A 25,480-nucleotide genomic window follows, 5' to 3' on the forward strand; every position below is an offset into this window, starting at 1 on the left:
ATTACTAAAAGGCATATTTTCTAATCCTTCAAATCATTCCTGTGATTATTCTCTGAATCCTCTACGTGTCAACATCCTTCTAGAACTGTTGACACCAGAAGTGGACACAGTATTCCAGCAATGGTCACACCAGTACCAAACACAGAAGAAAAAACCCTCTCTACTCATACAGAAATTTCCCTGTTCACGCATTCAAGGATTGCATTAGCCTTTTGAGGGCAGCATCAGACTGGGAGCTCATGTTCAGCTGATTATTCACCATGACCCCAAAACTTTTTCAGACTCACTGCTTCCCAGAACAGGGTCCCCCACCCTGTAACTGGTATCCATATTAACTGCAGATAGACTATACTACAGAATTTCTGCAATGACTTCAGGGAAATGACTGATGGCTCCAGTCCTACAATGAGCAGATGTCAATTGAAGTGGAGAGCACTTAGTACCTTACCAAAGGTGTTCAGCATGTTGCAGGATTACTGCAGGAATCTATTTCATAATTCTCCCTTGTGTTAAATCACATCATATCAATATTCTGTATTGGCAGTTGATAACATTATGCAGTGTGACATTTTGGGTCAAAGGTGGTAATAATGCCCCTTTTACTAATCTGAATTCATGGGTCACAGTATTTCATTACTTGCACAGCTTCGATACAGATAAGTGTATAGTGTAGGAAAAGAAGGAATTGTAGTTTGTGTAAAGCTATTAGCAGAACAGTACTTAATTTTAAATTATGGCATCCATATCATCTGACTTTCCTTGTTTAGTATTTTTATGCCTGGGAGAACCTCAACTTCAGATATATTCTTTTTCTAAAGTAAAAACTGTGCTGTACACAGTAATATGCCCCTTTTTTGGTGGGGGTGGGGGGCGGTAAGAGGGGAAGACTTTTTGTAGTTTTGTTACCAACATGGACATTTAACTGAACAGTGAGACTTCAGTTTTTATTGGTCAACTTGCTAAGCATCACATCATATTTATTTTCTACTTTTTGTAAATTTTAAATACATTAAGTCTCATATCATATTAGCACAGTGTCATCAGGACACCATTAAATTAAACAGGATACCTTGGCAGCATCATATCCAGCAATCTGTTGACTGGACACATGAACAAGCAAATCAGAAATGGAATATGGGTATGTATTCTCCCCATCAGTTCTTTTTAAACTGAAGCTATTAAATTCTTCAAGCAAGCAAAGAATAACTGAGTAGACACACAAAAATGATAGGAAGATTAATAAATACCGGTAACTGCTGACTTAAAAGCTTTTCATCAGCAGTAGGCTGAGGGAATACAAAGCAGGCAATAACTACCTGAGTATAATGAAGTGGGTGCTGAGGGAATCAAGATGACAAAACAGAGAACGTTCCTTTTATTGAAAAGTCTAAACAAAATCAGATACAAATTTAGCAATAGGGCAGAATCTAAACTGCTAAGATACATAAGGTCATTCTTTGCCAAAAGATAGCAGAAGTCAGGGCCTTTCAAGTTGAGCAACACTGGGGCTGGGTATTTTCTTAGTGCAACTTATTTATTTCCACTCTATACAGCAGTCCAGGAATAGAGGTAGGTCACAAAAGCATTCAGGCAATTCCTCTCTTCAGTAATTTCAGCCAAAACACCAATGCCTGGCTCTCATGGAGTAATTCTGTCCTAAAAATCAACTCTGGGTAAGGAGCTTAAGGCAGTGTGTAAACTCCCCTGATTCTTTCAACAGCTTCCCACCTTCCCCACAAAGAAGCTACGTTACAAAACTAACTACAATACAAAGATTTCTTCAGAGACTGAACAGTGCTCACACAGTAAGAAAAACAACTTGTAAAACTATGTGTAACAACATCTAGTGCCTTCTGCCATAATAGCAAACTTGTGGGTTAAAAGTTTTGATTGAAATTGTTTTTCAAGCAATAAGGACAGTGGGCAAAATTTTCAAACCTGGATGCCTAAATTAGGTCCTGACATCCTGATCAGAAGTCGCCTGGTTTTCTTTTGAAGTCAATGGGACTTGCAGGTGGGCTCAGCAATTCTGAAAATCAGACCACTCCTGTTTAGCTGTCTAGATATGGATTTCGAAACCTGACTTATGCATTGAGGTTTGAAAGTGTTAAGCAGTATCAAAGCATCTCTGGCTGAGGTAGCATAAAGACCTTAAGATACTGAAAACACAGATTGAGCCAAGAAGGTGATCAAACCATTTGATCTGGATGGAAAACACAAGTGCTCAGCAATAAAATGGGGAGCCAGGCTCATCCTTCACATTATTTACAAGTGAATTCTAGTCTTCTATCGACCTTGATATAAATCCTCTAAGTGAAAGTGAGCTTGGGCATTTATATGATTCTGCCATTTGTTTCAGACAGGGTAGAGTTCTGCTGAACAAATGGAATGTACTGAAGAGAGACATGGAATTTGAGATTTCAGTTCACTAGCAGACTTCCATGGGGAAAATCAGACAGCACCTGCTGAAACTACAGCATTATCACCATCAGGTTTCATAAGCAATAAGTTCACTTATTAATTTAAGGTAAGTTATGATTCCTATAAATTACAATTTCTATTCTGTCAATCTCATAGTGACGGTTTTAAAAGCACACTATCTCTTCAGTCATTTTAAAAAATACCAATGCTATTTTATTCATATAAAATCCTTTTAATAAAAACACAGCAAACAACCTTGTAATTCACTATTCAATGAATGTAAAACTGCACTCGTGCAGAGAGCCAACACAGTCTGGGCACAACAAAAATCCCACTTAAACCCTATTTTGAGTATTTAAATGCACAAAAGTCTTGCATTTGTATTGGTCCTCTGCCCCAAGGTGATTTTCACTCTAAGCTAGATACACTACAAATCACAGACAACATTCACAGGGCTATCCCCACTTCTCAGCAAAAATTTAATAGCAGAGTGGTATGGTTAGGTCTCTTAATAATATAGTTTCAGGGCTTTTAGAAAATACACTAGAGTACGTTTACTAGTATTCTGTGAAGAGTTACCAAAAGTAATTAAAACTAAAACTCCATTTGTTAAAGGACTAGAGAAAGTACACTTTGAGATGCCTAATCTATGTTTTTTAATTGTATTTGATTACTAATTTGCTAATTTGCAAAATTACATCCTTAGCATTGGTTTTTGAGTTATTCATCCAATTTAGTGAGGCTCTACTGAATAGTCACGTTTGATGTAATGCACTTTAAAGCATTTCACAATCTTAAAAGTCAAAGCTTAATTCTCATCTAGAAAAAGACAATAGCATAAAACATGATACACAAATATAGTTGTACAGTTTAAGATTCTTAGTCACTATGAAAACATAAGAGGACTCTGTCCCAGTCATACTTAAATTAGTATGGACTGACTGACAGGCCCTTTAGACTCAGAACTGGCAAGTTATCTAAAAAGGCGGAAGTGTACTGTTGTAAAGAGAGGCATTATGAGGGAAGCAGTAGAACATTTCTTTTCCATGGCTACATTCTTGGGGATGCAAGATAGTCATAACAAATCCAACTGTCATCACTAACACACCAACAGTAAGAATCAGGCCGGATATTAGGTTATCTGAATGGTTCCATCTCTCTTCAGACAGCTTCAGATAACATGCTGTTGGGATGATAAAAACAAGTGGCATAGCACTGAGAATCCCCTGGGAGGAGGAAACAAAAAAACCCATAAGCGCATATATTCACATCTCCAGCACAAAACAAACATTTATAATTAGTTTATAGTTAAATGGTTGTAATTAGATCTGTGCAAAAAGTTTTCTATGAAATGAAACTAGAATAGTGGCTTTTCTTCAGGGTGGTTTCAATCATCAAAACCCAAACAGATTGCAAAGGAATCTGCACTATAATTTGAAATGTCTCAGGATGAAGGAAACAGTTACAACTTATTCATTTTACTGTAACAGGGTGAAATTTTGCCCTACATGAACTTGCTTTCTATTAAGCCAAAATTACATGAAAAATGTCAGCTCCAGAAGTACAGTAAATCCCACATTTTGAATAGCTTTGAAATATTTTATCATATGAAATATTTAGGAACATTTCCTGACAGGCTTTTAGAAGAAATGTAAAGGGGCAGTATTATTCATTAATCCTTACGGTTCTTTCATGCACTATCACAAAACACTTACTTGGATTTCCTTAAAGTTTTTACCTTTCAGTAAAACAAGAAAAGCTCCCTGTGCATGATAAACATCAATGCAGCAGTTTAACTTGCTCCTAGCAGCTGCTCAGAACAATATTGTTGAGCAATGCCTCCAAACACAGACCCTGAGTCAGGAAAGCGTCCCTGTTCAGGCCAACAGTTATGCATGTTGTCAAGGTTCCTTCCCCATTCTGAACTCTAGGGTACAGATGTGGGGACCTGCATGAAAGACCCCCTAAGCTTATTCTTACCGGCTTAGGTTAAAAACTTCCCCAAAGTACAAGCTTTGCCTTGTCCTTGAACAGTATGCTGTCACCACCAAGCGTTTTAAACAAAGAACAGGGAAAGAGACCACTTGGAGACGTCTTCCCACAAAATATCCCCCCAAGCCCTACACCCCCTTTCCTGGGGAAGACTTGATGATAATACTCACCAGTTGGTACAGGTGAACACAGACCCAAACCCTTGGATATTAAGAACAATGAAAAAATCTATCACGTTCTTAAAAGAAGAATTTTATTTAAAGAAAAGGGAAAACAATCACCTCTGTAAAATCAGGATGGTAAATACTTACAGGGTAATCAGATTCAAAACATAGAGAATCCCTCTAGGCAAAACCTTAAGTTACAAAAAGACACAAACACAGGAATATACATTCCCTCCAGCACAGCTTATTTTACAAGCCATTAAACCAAAGAAAATCTAACCCATTTTCTAGCTAGATTACTTACTAACTTTACAGGAGTTGTAAGGCTTGCATTCCTGATCTGTTCCCAGCAAAAGCATCACACAGACAGAAAAACCCTTTGTTCCCCGCCCCCCCTCCAGATCTGAAAGTATCTTGTCTCCTCATTGGTCATTTTGGGTCAAGTGCCAGCGAGGTTACCTTAGCTTCTTAACCCTTTACAGGTGAAAGGGTTTTGCCTCTGGCCAGGAAGGATTTTATAGCACTGTATACAGAAAGGTGGTTACCTTCCCTTTACATTTATGACACATGTGCTGAACTTTTAAGGAAACTAACTAAACATCCAGCACATGCTTAAGTGCTGTCCTGGATAGGTATGGAGTTAAGCGTGTGCTGAAGTATTTTCTTAATAAAGCACCAGTGCAGGCTAAAATATTGTTGCAGCCACGCATCATTTGCCATCAGAGAGCTCTGCATTTCTGTGCATGATTTTGGAACTTGTCACCCTCTTACACACACTTTATGAGTAGTCTGCATTAATTTCAGTTAAGAGTACCCAGAAATTTGTTGATTATAGAGAGTGCAGGGTGTGTAGTAAATCCATACGTTAATGTGTCTTTGTTTCATTCATCTGTATTTTCTTGTTACTTATATTGTCATGCTGGGAAGTGTTATTGGCAGTCATCAGTTACAGACCTAGTAGAAGTTGATGGGTGTACTATGCACCCTTCATTAGGGCTACATGATGGAGCAATTAAATGGCCCTTTTGCTTAGTGATAGCTGTAACAACAGAAGCAATTGCCCAAGTCATGGACAACCATGGCAAGGCCTAGAAGCTACACCCTGTGCCCAAGGGGTTTCCTAGAGTCTGACTGCAAACACAGGGAATTGATTTATTGGCAGCTGTATCTGTGTATGGATTAAAAGAAGCAAAAAGCAGGGAGAAAGTGAGCTGACAGCAAGAGAAGTGGTGGTGATCATAGTGCTTGGGAGGAAGCCAAGAGACAGAAATTCTTTTAGGCGTAATACTCAATGAGAAGGCAGACTAGGCTTTCTGAACAAGGAAACTGCTTCCTGTTTGTTTCTACTATGTTCGGGGAAACAGGACTTTGTGTACATTTTTGTAAACAAACAAGATTACATCAAAGAGATACCAAACTCAGCTTCTTCTCCCAATGGAAACAACCTGGCAAGGACTCAGATATTGGCTAACTGCATGGGCTAAAAGGGACAACATTATTATATTTATGGAATCCTTACTTATATGGAAGATTATTTTTAAAAAAAAACAAAACAAAAAAGACCCCACACTTTTGAGTCCCCAGTAACTCCATGCAAGTTTATCTTCTAGTCCCAAACAATTTATTGACAAACATGGTGTAAGTACTCCAGAATATATCCCAAAACATAGTCCATATCACCCCAGTGTAAATAAAACTCCTCTTCCTTCTGGGGTGAAACCCTGCTCCTTCCAGCAGGGAATCCCCCAGCCTCTCTGCTGGGAGTATTCTCCTTTTACCATTCCTCTGGTCCAGCTCTCCATCAAGGAGATGCCAGTGGGTAAGCCCCTCCACTGCTCTCCCTTCTTTCAGCCTTCTCTGGCCCTTGGCTCTGGCTTAGGGTCAGCAGGCAACTCCCTCTGCTGCTGCTGCTGCTGCTGCTGCTCCTCCTCCTTTCAGCCATCTGTTCCTAGCTCTTTGGCTTGGAGACACCAGCCAGCAAATCCCTCTTGCTGCTCTCCTACCTTTAGCCTTCTCCCAGGAAGCACCTTCTTTCTTTGGCAGTTGTCTTCTCCTACCTTGCTCCTGATTCACTCAGTCTGCTCTGATTCTCACTAGATCTCACCAGGCCTCTTATTGCTCCCCAAATGCTGCCCTGCCCTCTTAATTGGCCCATCTGGGAACACTTGGCCTGGAACAGGAGCGCTGAGGCCAGTTTCACTTACTGGGCAAGCTACTCTGTTACACAGTCTTTAACACTTTGTGTTGTGTAAGTATTAAAGACAAGAAAAACCTTAGTATCTGTCTTTAAACTGAATCCCCGGCTTTGGAGCCTCCGCCTTCAATTTGAGGCAGTTTCAGAGTCTTAGGGATGGCACTTTGCAAGAGATATATTTTCCCTCCTATGAGGTCATTTTTGGACCCCCCCACACTCTGGCCTTCCCATAGTGAAGACGGTGGTGGTGGCTCAAGTGCAAAGGAAAGTCCAATAGTAGTGGAAGAAATTGGCTGCAACTGCCCTTCTGCCAGGAGCTTGACAGAAATCCAGGCTCAAAGTCAGCAGCACTACCTGGGGCAGGGCCATGGCTAGAGGATGTAATGACTCAATGTGAGATACCTGTAATACTGCAGTAACTCTAAAAATTTCCTAACAAGTGTCAACATTTTAACAGATCCCATTATACTCCACTGTCTTATCTAATTTGTACTTAACTACTGGTAGTCATGGCCCATAGCCATCAGCCACATCCTTTGATAAGTCTATTTCACTGTAGATTTACTCTTGAAGGTTATGAAAGTCCTCTGACTATCCAGCCTGAACTTTTCTTCCTTAGCTTCAGGACATTGTTCTTTTATCTTAACTTCTGAGGAGGTAAATAATTCCTTTCCTTCTGTGACACTGTTAACACTATACTATGTTACATTTAAAAGAATACTGTCATTTTTCAGAATTTCATTTATATTAAAGAGTGATTAGTAAATAATGGAGCATTAGGTGCACTTACGTTCAGCTCTAAAACTATTCCAAGGCAATCGTACACTAAAGATATGCTTGTGGCTACAGCAACAACAATTACTGTCACAGCAACATGGAGAATGGTAGTAAGGGTCCCACTGAAAAACACATTGGCAATTACCTGAAATGAAAACACAGTTTGCAACTTTACTTTGGCCCTTTATTTATTTTAACAAGCAGCATGTTTTAAATTCTATATGCTATGATTTATAATGCAACTGAAAGGAGCAGTGAGAATGTTATGGCTCTCAACCATCTCAAATTCTTGACTTCAGTGAGAGGTGTCCCTCCTTTACCAGAAATTGTTTCATATTAAAATTATGCAAAAAACCCCAACATTTGACTTTGCTATATTTTCAAGACATAGTGGTGCTCTTCTCATTCACCTGATAAACATAGTGAAACCTTCTTACCATGAAGTCATTTATTAAAAGAAAAGATTTCCTACAGATTTCCTATTAATCAATTACAGTACAGTGAAGCATTCCAGGACTTTCCCTCTACTTCACTATATATCCACTGCCCCAATCAGCTGCAACCACCTCCTGCATACTATACTGTGTGAGTCACCATACTGGAGTTCACTACATGCCAGTTCCATTACACCATACTGAGAATTTAAGCAGCAGTATTCAAGAAAACAATATTAAGTTTAAGAAATCACAAGAAAAAGCCCACTAAATGCTATAGCTAGCATGCACCAGACCATTAGGTATTGATATTTACATAAGATTAGTCAGTAATTGCAATTAGGACAGATCTCTCCATATAATTTACAGATTAATCATATGATTAAAACATCATGGAAAAAGAGATAAATGTCTCACTTCTCTAGTCACAAAACATTCAATGGGGAAAGTCAGGATTATAGTGACTCCATAGCAAAACCTTCCAAATGTAGCAAGATCATCATCTCTGCAATAGTTTTCAAATATATCTCCTAGAGAACAGTGAAAAATGAAATTATTTCAAATTAATGACAACTGTGGCTAATTATTAGTTGACATTTACACTTATGCAAATAGAGAGATAAATCACCAGAATAACTGTACACAAAAACTTGAGATTTTCTGACCCACTTTTGGAGACATAAATCAGAAAATGATGATTAGATAATCACAAATTACATTCAAAATTAACTTTCACTACCCCGACATTAACAGCATTTTCTATTATTTCTTGTGTTCTCAAGATCATTTCCACTTGAGTATTTACTTATCTATCTATCATACACATATTACAGGGTTAAGCCTATTGTCATCCTATTTTTTGCAGGTTTCTTTTTTAGATGACTTTGTAAAGGTGCTTCTGGTGTTTGTTTGTTTTTTTAATCGGTATGTGACACAGTTTTAGAAAGAAAAACATTTGGTTAAAACAAACAGATTTCCTTTTTGTTATTCTTAGGACAAGAACAATCACATAAGGAAGACTAGATGGGTACAGCTCAAGAGTTGAAGTTCCTGTGTATCATATTACAGGATCTAATCTCAGCTGCAACACTATACTGGGGGATTTCAAACCTTCAAAGCCCTATGTAAACATATGGATTATTAACTGGTAATTCCTTTTGCATCAGTTTACTACTATACCGCTATACAATTCAAGTAAACACCTTACCTAGTGATTATAGCAAAGGACCTGGGGAAAGGTGACCATGGGATCGAGTTCAGGCTGAATGACTAACTTACCATGGAACATGAACAAATCTTAAGACTATACCTACATGGCCTACCAGGTGATTTCCACCTCTGATTTCCATTATACTATATATGACTTGCTACTTTGAGGAGTCCAGTAGAGCTCAAGAAACAACCAGATTTGTTCTGGAGAAAGAAGAGATTGAGGGAACTGGTGAAAAAGATGGATGATGAGATGGAATTAGTGTATAATATACTATAGTGTATAGTATTTTTATATATATATATATATATATATATATATATATATATACACACACACAGACAAAATGAGAAGTATGATTTTCCCAGTCCTGAAATATATATTTTTAGTCATTCTGTACTCAGCCAGTCCAGCTAGAAAGATGGGTATACGCAATGACTAGAGTACGTTGCTTTCCTGGATAAACAAATGTGGGGAGGAGGGGGAGGAAGGGAGTGAAAATCCCCTGCTCCAAGCACAGCTAAATGCTGCTGTCTGCCACAAAAAGATGAGGTGATAAACCTTCTCTTACAGCTTTAAACTGGACTGTAAAAGAATTGTGAAACCACTGAAGAAATGTCTCTAAAATTGTTTGGCTGATTTGAGAAACAATGATGTATGTAACAAATTTCTTCCTCCCTTAATGCTTACCTCCCTCTTCCCATTCATTCCCAAAGACAGAAAGAGAGTGAAATCTGTTTCAAAGACAGCGAGAACCCTATGGTACATTTCTGACATTAATAATCTAGGCTGCAGTTTCAAAGAAAGTACATACCCGAGTTGTGCATATGAAAAATTTAAACCCTGTTTAGATAGAGGATCCTCAAGGCAAAAGACGGTATGTTTTTAGGAATACTAGACAGAAAGTTGCTCCCTGCACACACCAACCTCCCTCTCTCCTCGCTGCTAGAAGGGAAGCTGACTTTCCCCCCCTCACTTTCCCAGAATGTCTCTTTTCCCCCTCAGCAACTTCCACAGAGATTTGTGTGTGTCAGTCATACCAGTTAGTGGCACCTTAACCACTTGCACTCCAGGGCAATTTCATCCTGAAGGAGTGCAGGTGATGGAAGTATCATTGCTCCACTCCGTCAAAATTCTGCTGGGCGCATGGGAAACAGCTCTAAGTTAGCCACTATAAGAGCACTGCCAGCAGAGCGTGTGGAGGGGATGTGTGGAAACTATTTAAGCTTTTATATGTACTCATCATATTTCCCCATCCACTCTGGCCATGCTCTACTCATGGGCAGTGCTGTTTATTTTTGTGCTTTACTAATCCCATGCAATCCTTCCAACAGAAGGAAGCAGTTTTGTGCTAATGTTTCTCCTTGGCGTGGACTTTCCACCAGCAGGGCTCTGCTCCTGGGTCTGCACCATCTTCCACAAGCGCATAGACCCTGGGCTGGCTTCTCACCCCACTCCCATATTTTTTGACTATTAAGTAAGAAGGATAAATCCCAGACATTCCTTTTCAAGTATAAATAAAAAGAATGATCAGCTTGGCATTTCCTCTTCTCTCTATCCTGCAGGGAGTTAACTGAACTCAAACTAAAAGGGTGGAAAGTGTCAGAAGGCCAAACCTTAAAAATAGATGTGTAGAGTATCTTACCTTCTGTGTAACCGGTAAATGTCACATAGCCACATACAGCAAACAGCACACTGATAAACAGAGCGAGTGAGACAGACACATGAGTGATGCGAGACCAGTTACTCAGAGTGGGTTCTTCCAAAGAGCCATAGATTAAAAAGCTGTTATGATGGCAAACGAATGCTGAAACACACATGGCAATTAAAAAACAAACATACGTTTCATTAAAAATAAAAATTTTGTACCATGCTAAGCTTGTGGACTCCAGGGCAGGGAAATATAGCACAGTTTAAATCAATTCATTATTATAAATACAAATGAATGGTGCAGTGCATGGCAAACATCAAACGGCTTCACGTTTTGGATATTTATCTCATTCTACATGGGTCTCCACCTTCCACTCAGCCATATGATTCTCACTTCTCATCCCCTACAATGCCACCTGGTTCTCCCCTGCCAACCCCAGACACTGCTTCCCGCTCACAATTCCACTTCAATGTCCAGTGCCTCCTTCTGGTGCTCCCTTCAGGTTTACACCATGACCCACAACAACTACTTAGATTTCTGGAGCCTAAACTACCACTTGATCCTGTCAGGGGCTTCTCTGTTAACTGTGCCCCAGAATGTACAGATGAAAAAATCCAGAGGATGTGACATTTCCCACTCTGGGACGACAGGCATGTTGTGCAGTAACAAATAATAGGAAGACCTCAGAGTATCAGCACACTAGAGCCTACAGAGGGATATCAGAACAGTGGGAATAGAAGTTAGAGTGGGGACTATGCATATCAGAGGATATTTATCCAAACCTGAATAAAGGTTTAATTCTGGCTAATGGAAAAAGATTAGGGCTAGCTCTAATTTTGCCTAAACCAGCTTAACACTATGGTAAAAACTTAAAAGGAAAATGCATATGCCATGCAGGTCCAAACGTAAAGTAAAATTATTTCAACCATTAGGGCTGACTGCAAATTGAGAAGAGATGTTTACACACACACACACACACACACACACACTTACCAAATGACATCACCCCAATGGCTTGTATTGCATTAGACTTTGCAAATATCCAGGCAGTCTCTGTTTTGGGTCTAAAACAGAAATTAGTTTTAATTGAAAGTCCCCTAAAGGTGATCGATGATTAAAATTATTTTAAAATACTACATATAACACAGTAAGGCTAGGCAGATCCTTCTGAAAAGAACTCCTTTGCACATTAGATCATGATGCTTTGGTAATAAAATGCTTGTCATTCAGAGATATCCCTTTTCCCCCTTGTATTTATAAAAATATCATTTCTGGGAGTGCTTATGGCAATGATGTGCCAGAACTTTTAATGAACAGTTCTGGTATTGAAACTTAAAAAAAAAATAAATTACCACATCCAAAGAAGTGGCACACCTGGAAATGGCAATCAGGACAGTGAAGGCCATGGTGCTGACCCCATATGGGGTCAGGTTAACCAAATAACACCTTAGATCTCTACTCTGAATATTAAGGGGCAGATTTTTCCTCTGGATCTGCACATGTAGATCCTGAGGATTTCAATGGGATCTCCACATTTGTTCCTAGGGCTTTAGTCCAAGTGGGACAAATTCTGCCCTCGTTCACATTTGTGCAACCCACTGTCCCAAATAGGTCTGTTCTTCAGGGAATGATATTCCCTCTGGTACGGAAGGTTTAGCACATCCTTAAATTTGTTTCTTACCACAGGGCTCTGGGGAAGTACAACGAGAACAGTCCTGCATGTGGAGGAATTTGGGGTAGGATAAGGAAGGAGCCAAGGGATTCCGTATTATGTGTCTCCAATCAACCCCCCACAAGTGGTGTGGAAGAACTGCAGTGACCGTATGCCAAAGCAGCAGCCAGCTGGGACAAAGGAGAACTGCTGTAGCCCTGGTTGGTAGATTTTGGTGGATTTTTGGTCCCTCCTCCCCTTATACACTGCCCCTTCTCCCCTAAATTTACTCAAATTTTATGCAGAGGAAATACATTTCATTCTAGGGGCTTGTCAAAACATGAGATTTTTCCTGATATACAGTTAAACTGCAATAGCTAAATTGATATAACTCCCCATGTGAACACTCTTATTCAGGAATAAGGGTACTTTTTTCAGTTTAGCTTGAACTGCTTCCAAAGCAACATAAGCTAAAACAAACAAAAATGCACTCTTTTATTCTGGTAGAAGGGTCTGCATAGGGAATTAAATTCACCTTACGAATAAGTCCCCATGGAGGCAAACCCTAAGTGTATGTACTGAAATAATCAACAGTCAAACAGAACAGTTTCCACTACATGAATTCATGTCTGACCTGTTGTCTCTGGGCTGCAGTTACCATTTTGATTTATGTATTTTTTAAATTGTGCATAATTTTATCATCTTATTATACAGAGTCTTGACAGTCTAAACTGCTGTCAATCTCCATTTTAAAATATACTCAGGGAATGATGGCAGAACGCAGCTTAGATTAAGGCCCAGAAACAAAAATTGGCAACAAACTTTGTTAAATCAGATCCAGAGTTTAATACATGAAATTCCATCCTGTAAAACGAATTTAGATGCTCCATATACATTGATGCACACTCTGGGGAAACGGAGAAGCAAGAACACCCTTTTTCTAAGATGCAATCTGTTCACATACCAGATGGCAGCTGTATGCCAACTGAGCACTTCTTTTACAGAAGTTCTACAGAACAGACAAAATGGCATTACAGTGGAGAATGCTGCCATACAGCTAGCTGCTGCTAATTTTGCTTGCTTCAATTTCCACTTTGTTTTGAGGGGAAGCTGCTGCCACCTGCTGCCTCAGCTGCTGTACTCTTCCTTCACTGCAAAACAGCATGTCACAACCATCACACCACCTCTCTCTCTCTCTCTCTCTCCTCCTCTCTGTTACTAAGTCAGCTCTTTCAAGCCGCACTTTCCTTGGCAGGTGCTACTTTAGATATTATTGCTGCCAAACTTTTAAACCCTTTCAAAACAGATTTATTTAATTTTTTTTGTTCATTCTCTCCTCCCCATTCATTATCTTCCGATTTCTTGAGAGGTGTTGGGCTTTCCCTAAGAACAGATTTTAATAACAGCATTGACCTGATTATTCCAGCCTCTCTATATAAAAATGCTGGGGTTATTTATAAATTATATTCCTTTACTATTAAATTCATATCGACCAAATAGTAAAATCTTCATTTTCCATCTTAGAAATATGGCTTATTAGATCCAGCTGCATATTTGGCCCTGATTCAGAAAAGTATCCCTATTCATGACAGCACTTAAACTTGAAGTGAAAGGGTTTTAAGCATATTCTTAACTGTAAGTATATGCTGAAATGCTGTTCTCTATCAAGACCTATATACATATTTTATTAGAACTGGTTCAAGCTGAGCTCTTGGTTCACAGGGACAGCGTACAGTCTTTACTACAGTACTGGGTTTTTTTTTAATGATTTCAGATTGTTTTTTCAGCTGAGAACTGGGAAGAAGAAGAACAGATGAGGCTGAGAGAAAAAGGAAGTTCTGTGGAAGAAGAGGCTAAGCATATTCCAGCCTTTATATCCTTGTTTATATTAGCTTGTTTGGGGAAATCTCCCCCAGCTTTACTACTACCTGCTCTGAGTGGGGTGAGATAACAAAATAGCAAAAGCACCAGTGCTCTATCTGCATTTGTGCTTCCACAACTGCTACCACTGCTGGGGCTGCACTGCTCATAAAGGAATGGCAAGACATTAGCCTGAGGCAGACATAGCTTAAGTGAGCAATAATCTATTATAAAAATAAGCAGATAGTATACATAAGAGAAGTAAAGAAATGGCTTTCAAATGTAAACAAATAAATGTATTTATTGATATGAGTAGTAGCAGTACTGGGTTCTGAGGCCTATTAGTATAATTCAAGGACTATATTAAGATCATGCCTGTAAACAAGAACACTGAGACCAAAAATCAATGAACGAAAACTGGTGTGTCAGAAATTAGGCCACGGTGGACAAAATCATGAGGGAATGGGCTCACCCACTACTCTCTTTTTGATTCCTTAAAGAAAGACTTAGGGAGAAAAATTGTCTCCTAGAGCAGTAGTTCTCAACTCGAGGTCCGGGGCTCACAACCAGGTTTCAAGGGGTCTGCTAAGCAGAGTCAGCGTTAGACTCACTGGGGCCCAGGGCAGAAAGCCAAAGCCCACTGCATGGGGGTCTGAAGCCCTGGGCCCTGCCACCCAGGGCTGAAGCTCAAGCCTGAGCAATGTAGCTTTGCAGGGGCCCCAGGCAACTGCCCTGCTTGCTACCCCCTAACATTGGCCCTGACTTTTGTATGCAGAAAATCAGTTATTGTAGCACAGGTGAGCCGTGGAGTTTTTATAGCTTGTTGGGGCGGGATGGGATGTCTCAGAAAGAAAAAGGTTGAGAATCTCAGTACTAGAGCAAGCTTCGTCATCATGGCTGCCAGACCCACCATCTCCTGGGGCCCCAGGCCTTTCTCATCCTGATCCTGAGAGCTGTCCTGACCAGAACGGGCCAGAGAGAGAGACCCAGGTGACATTGCCACTTCTACTGGCTTCATCTGAATCCCACACACCACCTGGGATGTGAGACTCTCTCCCCTTCCCCTCTCCCACCCCAATGTTTCCTTTTCCTTCCCCACCTTAATTTTTTTTCCAATCTTCTTTTGCCTTCTGTTTAATAAAAGTCTGCCTTAGGCGGCCAAGATTGCGTATTCTGCAATACTGCTGTAAGCCTGTGACCAGAAAGACAGCTAAAAGCAATGTCCTGTAACAGCCAGATGCTGGTACAAATTTGCCAGGTTTCACAGTAGCTGATAAGACTGTGTGTTGTGCCTGTGTTTTTCCAGCAGTCAGATTGCAAGTGAAAGTCAATACCAGAGACAGAAGGTGCATTTTCTATCTCTGTTTTTCTGTTCTCTCCCGTCTTGCATGTGTTCATCTTGTTTTGTCTTTTAGGAAATGGAATCAGACTTTAACAGCAGCAGGAACTGCAGCAGCTCCAGCCTATCTCAACTCCTCCCCCAAAAAAGGACACAAATTACCATGTGAGACATTGTCAGTTGAGGGTTTTTTCCCTTCTAAAAACTCTCTCCAGCTAAAGGTTAAAGGGCCATTATTACAATGAAGGCTTTATTTAATACTTTACATTTCAAATGCTCTGTTTTTCCTTCTTTTCTGTATCTTTAATGAAGGGTTAAAAGGATTTTTAATGGTGTGTTTGGTCTCTATATACAAACCCCAAATCTTGTTAAAAACTGTTTAATGTTGGACAGAGACAAGGTCTTGTTAATACTTTTGACTCTTCGGGTGCCTTTATTCCATCTAAATTAATACAGCGACACATCACAGAACTACTACACTATTAAGCCTGATTGGTTCTCTCTGAACAGGAGAAAAACTCAGGACCTTAACTGCAATAGTATTTCAGGTCAGGATGAGGTATATTGGAGATAAGGTAGGAGCAAGATTACTGGGAACATGGTTGCTCTGTTCCTTGCCATCAGATACATGCTCATGAAACAAATCAAAGATAATCACAAAATTTATCAATTATTTAAAAACAGCCACCACAACTGAAGCTAAGATATACCAACTAAAGCCAAGCTATTGAAAAATTAATGCCTATATTCTGTCTAAATGCATGACTTAGTGGTAGGGAGAAAAATAAATGAGGCTTTAGTCAGGCTTTATTTTCATTGATATATGTTAATCTAAGAGAATTTTGATTTGTACAAATATAAAAAATAATTATTTTTCAAGAAAATTGAATCAGTTTCATCCTTTGTTCAACACTGACAATTTCAAATCAGGGACACCAGCAATTAAATTAGACATAGCTATTCATTGCTGGCCAGTTTACTAAATATGGTACATTTATTAAAGCACTCTAACGTATTGAAATGGAAATGGATTAACAATATTTAAAACTAAACCACGATAGCATTGTAACAATTTAGTTCTATTGCAACTGGAGGTCAGATTTTTTTCAGCACACAGACATGGAGAAAACTAATTTATATTATCCTTTGACAGAATTGTGTACTCAAAAAGAATTTGTGAAATCTTTCTAACCAAGATTTATGATCCTAAAACCCTTTCCATTATAATATTAATGGTAGGTTGTGACAGACTGACAATTTCCTGCAATATCCTGAATGGACTTTATTGACTTAAATTAAATGTTATTGAATAGGATTAATACCTTTCGGTCAAGTGTATTAAAAATAAAATTGCATATGTGTTGTTGTGAAATTGTATGTATTTCCAGGGGAATGGTAAATGGGAGAACTGCAGTGGGTGAGTAGGCAAATTCACTCAGATTGTAATATCTCCAGAGGAACCCAGCCCTGGAAAAGTGAACATGTATGAGCTCAAACTAGATTCTCCCTGGGCTAACAGACAAAGCAAGGGGTCTTGGATAAATAGCCTGGTTTTAAACTGGGTTAGGGCCTTCTTCCTGATTCAGCAAAATGGACAGGATCCCTGGTCCATGGAGGACCCCAATCCTTAGGGTAGGGTTGGAGGGTCTGGGTGCTTGTTCTGAGCTAAAGCTATGATAAACCAGTAATCACAAGGAATAAGCCTTGGGTGAGGGTTTGAAGGACTGTTCCTGCCAGAATCCATGCTAGGGTTAGGGTTAGCGCTGGTAAACTTATTAGCATGTGTGTAGGCAGTGGTGACCTGGAGCCAGTTTTCACCGGTTCGCTAGAACCGGTTGTTAAATTTAGAAGCCCTTTTAGAACCGATTGTTCCTTGAGGGACAACCAGCCCCGGAGCACCCATGGAGTTGGTGCCTAAGGCGCCACTTTTGATGTAATCAGTGGGGGGAGCGGCCACTCCCCCTGCTCCCCCCCAGCTACGCTACCCCGCCCCTAGGAGCCAGAGGGACCTGCCGGATGCTTCCTGGGAGCTGCCCCAGGTAAGCAATGCCAGGACTCCCCACCTCGGCCCCCGGCAGGTCCCTCTGGCTCTTAGGGGCAGGGTGGGCACCCAGTACGGTGTCCCACGAGACCCTCCTGTCTGGTTCCAGGGTCAGTCAGGGGACAGCGGAGGGGGATGGATGGGGCAGGGGTTTCGGGGGGGGGGGCCATGACCCCTCGTGGGGTGAGTAGGGAACCGGTTGTTAAGATTTTGGCAGCTCATCACTGTGTGTTGGTTCTTTTATTGTTTTTAATACATTTTCTCTGTAATACTTTTTCCTTAAGACTAAAGTAGGCTTGCACAGGAAGTGCTGTGTTGTACCTCTGTAGCAATTCACCTCTTAACTAAAGAGAAAGCAAGAAGGTGTCCTTGGGTAACCTCTCTGTGCTGGGAATAACACAGTTAAGGCAGGGAACTGTGCAGCCTGGAAATACCCCAGTCAGAAGGGAGAGTGGAGAGACAACAGCAAAGGGCTGGAAGTCTGAGGGACGGTGCCTTTGTTGGAAATAAGCCTGAGGGGAATACAGGGGCAGTTGCCCTGAATTGTGAGACAGGTTATATTTCTATAATATCTTATGAGTTAACTGAGCATTTAAAATGCAACCAGAAAAAGAAAATAATGGTTTTGATACCACTGACATTTAAAAATTATTGTAAAGCTCATGCTGATTTGAAAATGGCTGTAAAAGGCCTTCATCACCACATGCATTTCTTTGCATGAACATTTTTAAATTAAATGGAGTTTTTTACAGCTATGTAAAACTCCTGTAATTCTGAACTTCAGTTACGGGGTTGTGAATAGAGATGTCTAAAGAGTCAATCTTTTAAAAGTAAGAATACTCAAGAGTCTGCAGGAGTGCTGGAACAATTTGTATAGTGGGGGTGCTGAGAGCCACTGAACCAAACTGTAAACCGTGTACATGCTGGAAATTACTTCAAACCATGGGGTGCTGCCGCACCCCCAGCACTCCTAGTTCCAGCACCTATGAGAGCCTGAGTACCTGCTGTTAATAACTGGACTGTGTATTAATGACATGAAACACTAACTGCTCTAACTGAAAATAATCATCTAGTCTGGATATGTGACACCAAACTGAGATTGTGCTATTTGGGAATAACTGCACAAAAGTAAAATCCTTAAACCTAACTGTACTCAGGAAGCGTATCCTATCCTATATTCTTAGAGTAAACCACCAAACCTCTCAGTACTGGAACAGAACTTAATAACCACAGTTTGCACTACCTAATTTCCACATAGTATCCATACAGTGCAATATCACACATTCAAAATTATATATATTATATCCCTTAACATGTAAATTAGGAATGGAAAGAATGTATCACTCAATTAAGTTGATTTTTCTGTTTTCATAGGAAGCATTACGATGTCTGTCCCTTTTGGGACACATTCGTCAATCTATTCCTGAACTGGAGTTTAAAAAGCAGAAACTCAGTAGCAGTGCAAAAACACTGAGCTGTATAAGCAAACACTAATTGTGATGTCTAGTGCATTGATGGATTGAAAGCCAGGAGCTCTGGAATTCTAATTCCACCTCTTACATTCATTCCCTCTATCTCAGTGGGGGATGAAAACTATACAGGTTTTAGCAACCTTCATGGAACTTAAAGGGAGGACAAGTTGGAAGAGTTTTGAAGAGCACCAAGAAGTCAGTCTGTGTGCATAAGGATAGCTGCAGGTACAATGCCTTGAAAAATAGTTCTCTTAGTAAAAAGCTAGTTTAGTTTTAGAACCATGGAGTCTGGCATCCAATACATTAAATAGTTTCTTCTTTGAAAGAAAGAGTGGAGGGGCTTAAATGGAAATTGAAGTGAAAGGCCACGGAAGCTAGCACAGAGAAACACTAAAAGTAACAATCACAAGGAGAAAAGGCTGTCTGACAGCCAGGACAGGAGGGAGGTGGAACATGAAGGACGACAGATGCATCAAGCAAGAGTACAAGTTGTAAGAAGAGCAGCAAGGAAAAATGTATGGGGCCATTTAGCCCTGATACCTGCAGCAAAAATAGGAGAGGATTAAACTGAAAGAGATCCTAAGGGAGGTTACTAGCCCAACCAACAATTAAGAGGCCACAAATTAAATGAAGCCAACAGCAAGACAGAATTGGCAAGTAATTCTAATTGCTTACTATAGTGAGGTGTGTGGCCTGAGACGTATGTTTCCCAGATAAAGAAAGTAGGACTGTATTCAGTCTCCAGGATACCAATAGAATGTATATCACAATAAAGGTGCTGGCTAATGTAAAGAATGCTGGGGAATCCCCACTGTTTGTAGTCCAGGAACAGAAAGGCTACAAATGCTGTTGTGGTGGAAGGTGCATCACATAAAGCTCTGGAGTCAGACCCAGACAAAATTGTTTGGTCACAATATGATCTGGGTCTCTTTTTGTTATTAAAAAGTTAAAGTCTCCATCACAAAATCCATTGTGGGGGGAAATCATTCTGTCTGTAACATTGTACACTGTCAAATAAGAGACAGCGAGCCTGGCTTTTCAGAATATGGAGGGAGCAAGGTTATCTCTGATTTCAGCCCAGCCACACGCAGCAGGTATAGAGAGCTCATTGAAATAAAAAAGCATTTACAAAAGAGGAACAAGAGTCACACTTTTGTACTAGATGAGCTGCATGTTTTGCAAAAAGCAAAAGACCTCCATCTTCTTGAATGGAAGATCGGTGATAAAACTGTTATATTAAGGTGAAGATTGGCAATTATCAAGATGACTTTCTTCTAATGGAGCACCCAACAGCAGATGTAATTCAGGTTTGACTTCTAAATTTATACACTTAAATTGTGGAATTCAGTTTCTGTTTTGTAGCAAAACTGTAGAATGAAATAGGGAGTGTGGAATGTTAGTTTTATGCTCTGGATTAAACTATTTCAAAAACTGTAGCCACTGAATTTAATCTGAGTCAACATTATGAAAGCTAAATTAATAATGCTCAGGTTAGCCTTTAATTTCTAATTGACAGAGGTCTTTCTGACCATCAAGGAAAATAAATAACTAAAATTAAGTGACATCATCTAAAGTTCTGGCATGGCCCTACTTGAAAATAATTGGTGTATTTCCCCACTCTTTCTCAATGAACTATTTAGCAGTGCTATAAATATAGAGTGTCTTTGTTTTTACTTTTGGATTTCACTATATGGTAAAGTTACTTTGGTTATAACATGATTATTAAGGAGCAAGACAGCATCATATTCCTACTTTCATGTTGTTTTCCTGAACACTTACTGTTTCATCACTGATCAGCTGCCAGATGCAGAATTCTCTCACAGCTACATTTATGTGCAATCTTTAGAGGTTGCTCTCAAAATTTTTGTGGTGATTTATTTATTATGCAGGCACTGACATAATGGTATTCTTTTTTAAAAAAACATTAAAATGCTCTGTCTGTATAAATGGCATTACTTATTATCCCTTTTCTCTCAATGTTTATTCATAATTTCATCCTTAAGACATGAAATAGCTTGATGCAATATTAATTTGTTTGAAGACTGTTACATTCTGAAGATGAGATAATCATAACCCATTGTTGTTTTTGAATGTGTTAAAAAATTAACCCGGTATAAGCAGGTGAAAGTAAAATGAGGGAGAAACAGTCTTTTTTTTTACTCCACAACCTCTCAAATGTAATGAGGGCAAAAACTGGAGGTTGCACACTGGATGTTCTTAACAGCTACACTAACTATCAGCTTCAGACTGCAGTGATTATTTATTTATATAGGTGACATGCAATGAAAGCAAAACTGAAAAAAATATATAATGCCTTGACTCTACTTATGCCATAAGGGAAAAAAAAAAGTCAAACCAAAAAATATCCTGATGCAAATATAAATTATTTCTGAAGCCTTCCAAAAAAAATAATTTCCCCCTCAGTCCCACTCCCTTAGTCCCACACACAAAAAAGCAGATATCTTAGTTTTTAGATTAACTGAACATTAACATTAAAGCATTGTTTGGAACTGAACAATGCTAAATTACTACAAGCCTTCCAGAAGAACCTCCCAGGAGAGTTATATGCAATACAAGAAAATTGCATTTCAAATGAAATAAGTGTGGCAAAAAGGTTTACTTTAGGTCTGCCTCTTGGCCCACTTTGACTGTGCCCTAAGGACACCTGAATAGACAATTTAAAGCTTAAGCTAACCAGTGAGACTTTAAAATTTTCTCAGTTACATCAACAATAAAGAAAAATACACGACAAGCTTATAGGAATACAAAAAGGATTTAAAAGAAAAAAAGGCAGACTAAGTTAAAAATATATCTTGGGTCCCCCAAGATATATTAGAGAGATCTGGCTTACTTTCCCAGTCCCCTCTTTAAAGGCAAAGGGAATAGAAAACCCTCTAAGAGCCAAACAGAATTCAGAAGCCAAAGCATCCATCCAAAGACACTGGTGGCGAAGGAGGCTGCACCGAACTGTCACAAGACAAAGAAAAAGAAAAGGAGTACTTGTGGCACCTTAGAGACTAACAAATTTATTTGAGCATAAGCTTTCGTGAGCTACGGCTCACTTCATCGAACAAAGAAGGAAGTCCATAGTTGCTGCTTTAAAAGCAAGAATAAGACATGCAATATAAATAAAATCTAACATGGTGAAGGCAAGCTCAAATGAGGACACAAATGCACTATTTGTTGAAAATGGATGAAATTTTTTTAAAAGCCACAAGTTTATTTAACTTGAATCTGATAAACCTCTGTAAATCCAAGGTCTAATCATGCTAGTAGCTTAGAAAGATGGAATTCTCTCATTCCTTGAACTGGCTTCTGGCTCATTTCTATGTTAATCAAGACCTGCTGTACTGATACACTGCTAGCACCATACCGGTATCACCACCCCTTCTCACTCAGAAAGACACTTATTCTTCCCAAACTTGGACTGACACCCATCTGTCCAAGTAGTGGATGATCTGATATCCATTCTGCACAGAGAAACATGTGCCCCATCTCTTAAATGTTGCAAGACAGAAAGACTATTCCCATTCACCCCCCTTTAGCAGATGGGATATTGAAATGGAACTCAAGAGACCTGGGTTCAATTCGCAGCTCAGGCAGACACATTCTCTGTGGTTCTGGGCATATCATTTAATGTAGCTTCTACCTCAGGTCCCTGACTGTAAAATGGGGATATATGGCCCTCATCCACTAGTAAGTACCTAGATCAGTGGTGGGCAACCTGCAACCCACGGGCTACATGTGACCTGTCAGGGTAATCCACTGGTGGGCTGCCAGACACTTTGTTTACATTTGCACAGCCACCCGTAGCTCCCAGTAGCCGCGGTTCACCGTTCCCAGCCAATGGGAGCTGCGGGAAGCAGCACGGGCCACAAGGATGTGCTGGCCGCCGCTTCCCGCAGCTACCATTGGCCGGGAATGGCAAACAGCAGCCACTGGGAGCTGCGGGCGGCCGTGAAAATGTAAACAAACAGTCTGGCGGCCTGCCAGCGGATTACCCTGATGGGCCGCATGCAGCCTGCAGGCCACAGATTACCCACCACTGACCTAGATGATCTATTTGATCACACACCCATCAATAAGTGGCATGAAGTTTGAGCTCTTGTCATATAAATAAACCCTGCACTAGCACCATTGCAAAAGCTATGCATAAAAAAATCAGGGAAGTCACAGTGTATCCCTGTAAGAAGAAAATTAAAACCTGCATGTGATGGGGTGGACTAGTCCGAAGGCCCTCTGTTAGAGGTCTTATGGCCCTGCCTCTGCTCACTCCAAAAAAGAGCAGAGGTGAAGTCCTCCAGGCAGCCTAGAGTGGCTGCAAGGGAGCAGCCAATCAGAGGGACTGCTGGAGCAACCAGTCAGGGGCCAGAAGGGCCACATAAAAGGAAACAGCAGCAGCAGAGCAGTCAGTTGCTGCTTGGAGCTTGAAGAGGGAGAACTGGGTGCCTGGCTGGAAGAGCAGCAGGACCTTGGACAGATCACTGCAGACAAGTTGATCCCAGGGGACTGAGCCCACAACTTAGCCAGACCAGGCAAGGGTATCATGATGGGCCCTGCTGGTCTGGTTGAAGACTGAGCCCAGGCGAGGGCTGCTGAAAGAACACTAACCAATGGTACCGAGAAGGGACCCTGTTGGGCTATTAAAGAAGGCAGTGTCTCCAGGAAGGATGCTGTTACACTGCACCACTAACACTAGTGTACCTACAGGCACATAATATTGCAGAAGCCAAGCATCACTTTGAAAGAGCATGCAGGGGAGGTCAGCAGGGAGATGTACTCAATGGTTGTGCACTGGAGAAAAGAAAGAGCTCCATGGTATACTGTAACCTAATGTTAGGGTCAACCTATAAAATAAGTCTAGCCCATCAGGTGTCCCAACACAGGCCAATGGCTTCGGGCAATGGCAGCACGCTCTCCTACAAAGACATGTACCATTGGCAAGCACCATATTTTGGTTTTGTGCAAGGTGATGTGGGAGCAAACTAGTCTCCCTTGTTTCCCTTCAGAATAAATAATTTTGAGATTTTAATTCATTCCAGGCTTAGGGTCAGTCTTCACAGCCCTAATTTTGCAAACTCTTATACACACAGAGTCGGCCTTACACATGTAGTCCCACTAAAGCCAATAGGACTATTCATTATTTACTTGGTTCATTTGTTGTAATAAAAGGATGGGAAGCACATTAGTTACCTTACATTTGTATTGCTATTGTCTCATTTCCTCATTAAGAGGAGAGAATACTAACTGAAAATGAAAAGGTTTACACAATGAAAATATGTCTCATTCTAAATACACAACTAGAAATAGATACCAGAAAAGGGGATATGGGGCTTCTAGAAAAGTTAGTCTCTTTATTAGATTAGATTTTGAAAGGAGAAGTGTAAAAAAAAAAAAGTGTCTCAAAGAAGCCTCAAAGTAATCTACCATAAAATACCAAAATCACTTTTAAAAAAATCATTGTTTTTTTAATTTAAAAAAAACCCTGAACAGTGCCCCATGCTTTACAATATCCTATTCCGATAGTGTTACCATAGTAACAAGGTCATCATCAGTAGCCCTAATATATTACTTCATTTTTGACAGGGGAGTTACAAATCTCTCTTTCAAATATGCATTTAACAAGCTCTGTGAGAAAGCGCAGCTTACGAGATCATTCCACTGAAGCAAAACAAGGGAAAACACGCACAGTGCTGAATGGATCATCTTTTATGGATCATTCACATGTACATTTGTCACATTTTCAGAAACAAGACTGCCATTCTAGCTACTGTGCCAACACTAAAAAAAATATGCCCTATGATTGGCTTAATTATCAGACAGTGGTCAAACAAGACAAATAAATGGTTATCTGAAGCAATGTTCAAACAGTTATGCTAACAGCTCTGTGGTGTATGAAGCTACTTCACATACAAACACTGAAAATACTGCATAAACAAACCCAATGGATAAAAAATTAATTATACGTTTCCTTACTATGGCAATTTAACTGAGGACACCGTTAATTTAACAATAGATAAAACAAATGTTTGGGTTTATGAAGAAGAAGCATTAGAGCCACAAACACCTTGCTGTAGCAGAATTACAAAAATGATTACCACAACAAATGCATGCAGTGAACCATCTGGAACACTGCAATGCCAAGTATTACTCGAAGTGCAGTAGAGTGCTGGACTGCAATTTCTGCTTGCTCATTCAGCTGAGAATGATGTAATGCTGTTTTTATTTACTGTATAGGTCAACCTTTTTTTATTTTCCCCTATTTGTTTTCCAG

The 25,480-nt window shown here is 40.0% G+C and overlaps 1 protein-coding gene across 1 annotated transcript in view; it reads right to left on the bottom strand.

Annotated features, from left to right (window-relative positions):
• Positions 1 to 1,510: 1,510 nt before the first annotated feature.
• Positions 1,511 to 25,480, bottom strand: part of SLC38A11 (solute carrier family 38 member 11) — a 41,885-nt gene continuing 17,915 nt past the window's right edge. The window contains exons 8-12 of the mRNA XM_074966830.1: positions 11,837 to 11,907; positions 10,838 to 10,999; positions 8,400 to 8,512; positions 7,562 to 7,693; positions 1,511 to 3,647 (exon numbers count right to left, since the gene is read on the bottom strand). Of these exons, the coding sequence (XP_074822931.1) occupies positions 3,399 to 3,647; positions 7,562 to 7,693; positions 8,400 to 8,512; positions 10,838 to 10,999; positions 11,837 to 11,907 (727 nt within the window). The 3' untranslated portion in view covers positions 1,511 to 3,398. The remainder of the gene's footprint in view (positions 3,648 to 7,561; positions 7,694 to 8,399; positions 8,513 to 10,837; positions 11,000 to 11,836; positions 11,908 to 25,480) is intronic.

The sequence above is a fragment of the Natator depressus genome, chromosome 11 (assembly GCF_965152275.1).
Source record: "Natator depressus isolate rNatDep1 chromosome 11, rNatDep2.hap1, whole genome shotgun sequence".
Classification (NCBI taxonomy): domain Eukaryota; kingdom Metazoa; phylum Chordata; order Testudines; family Cheloniidae; genus Natator; species Natator depressus.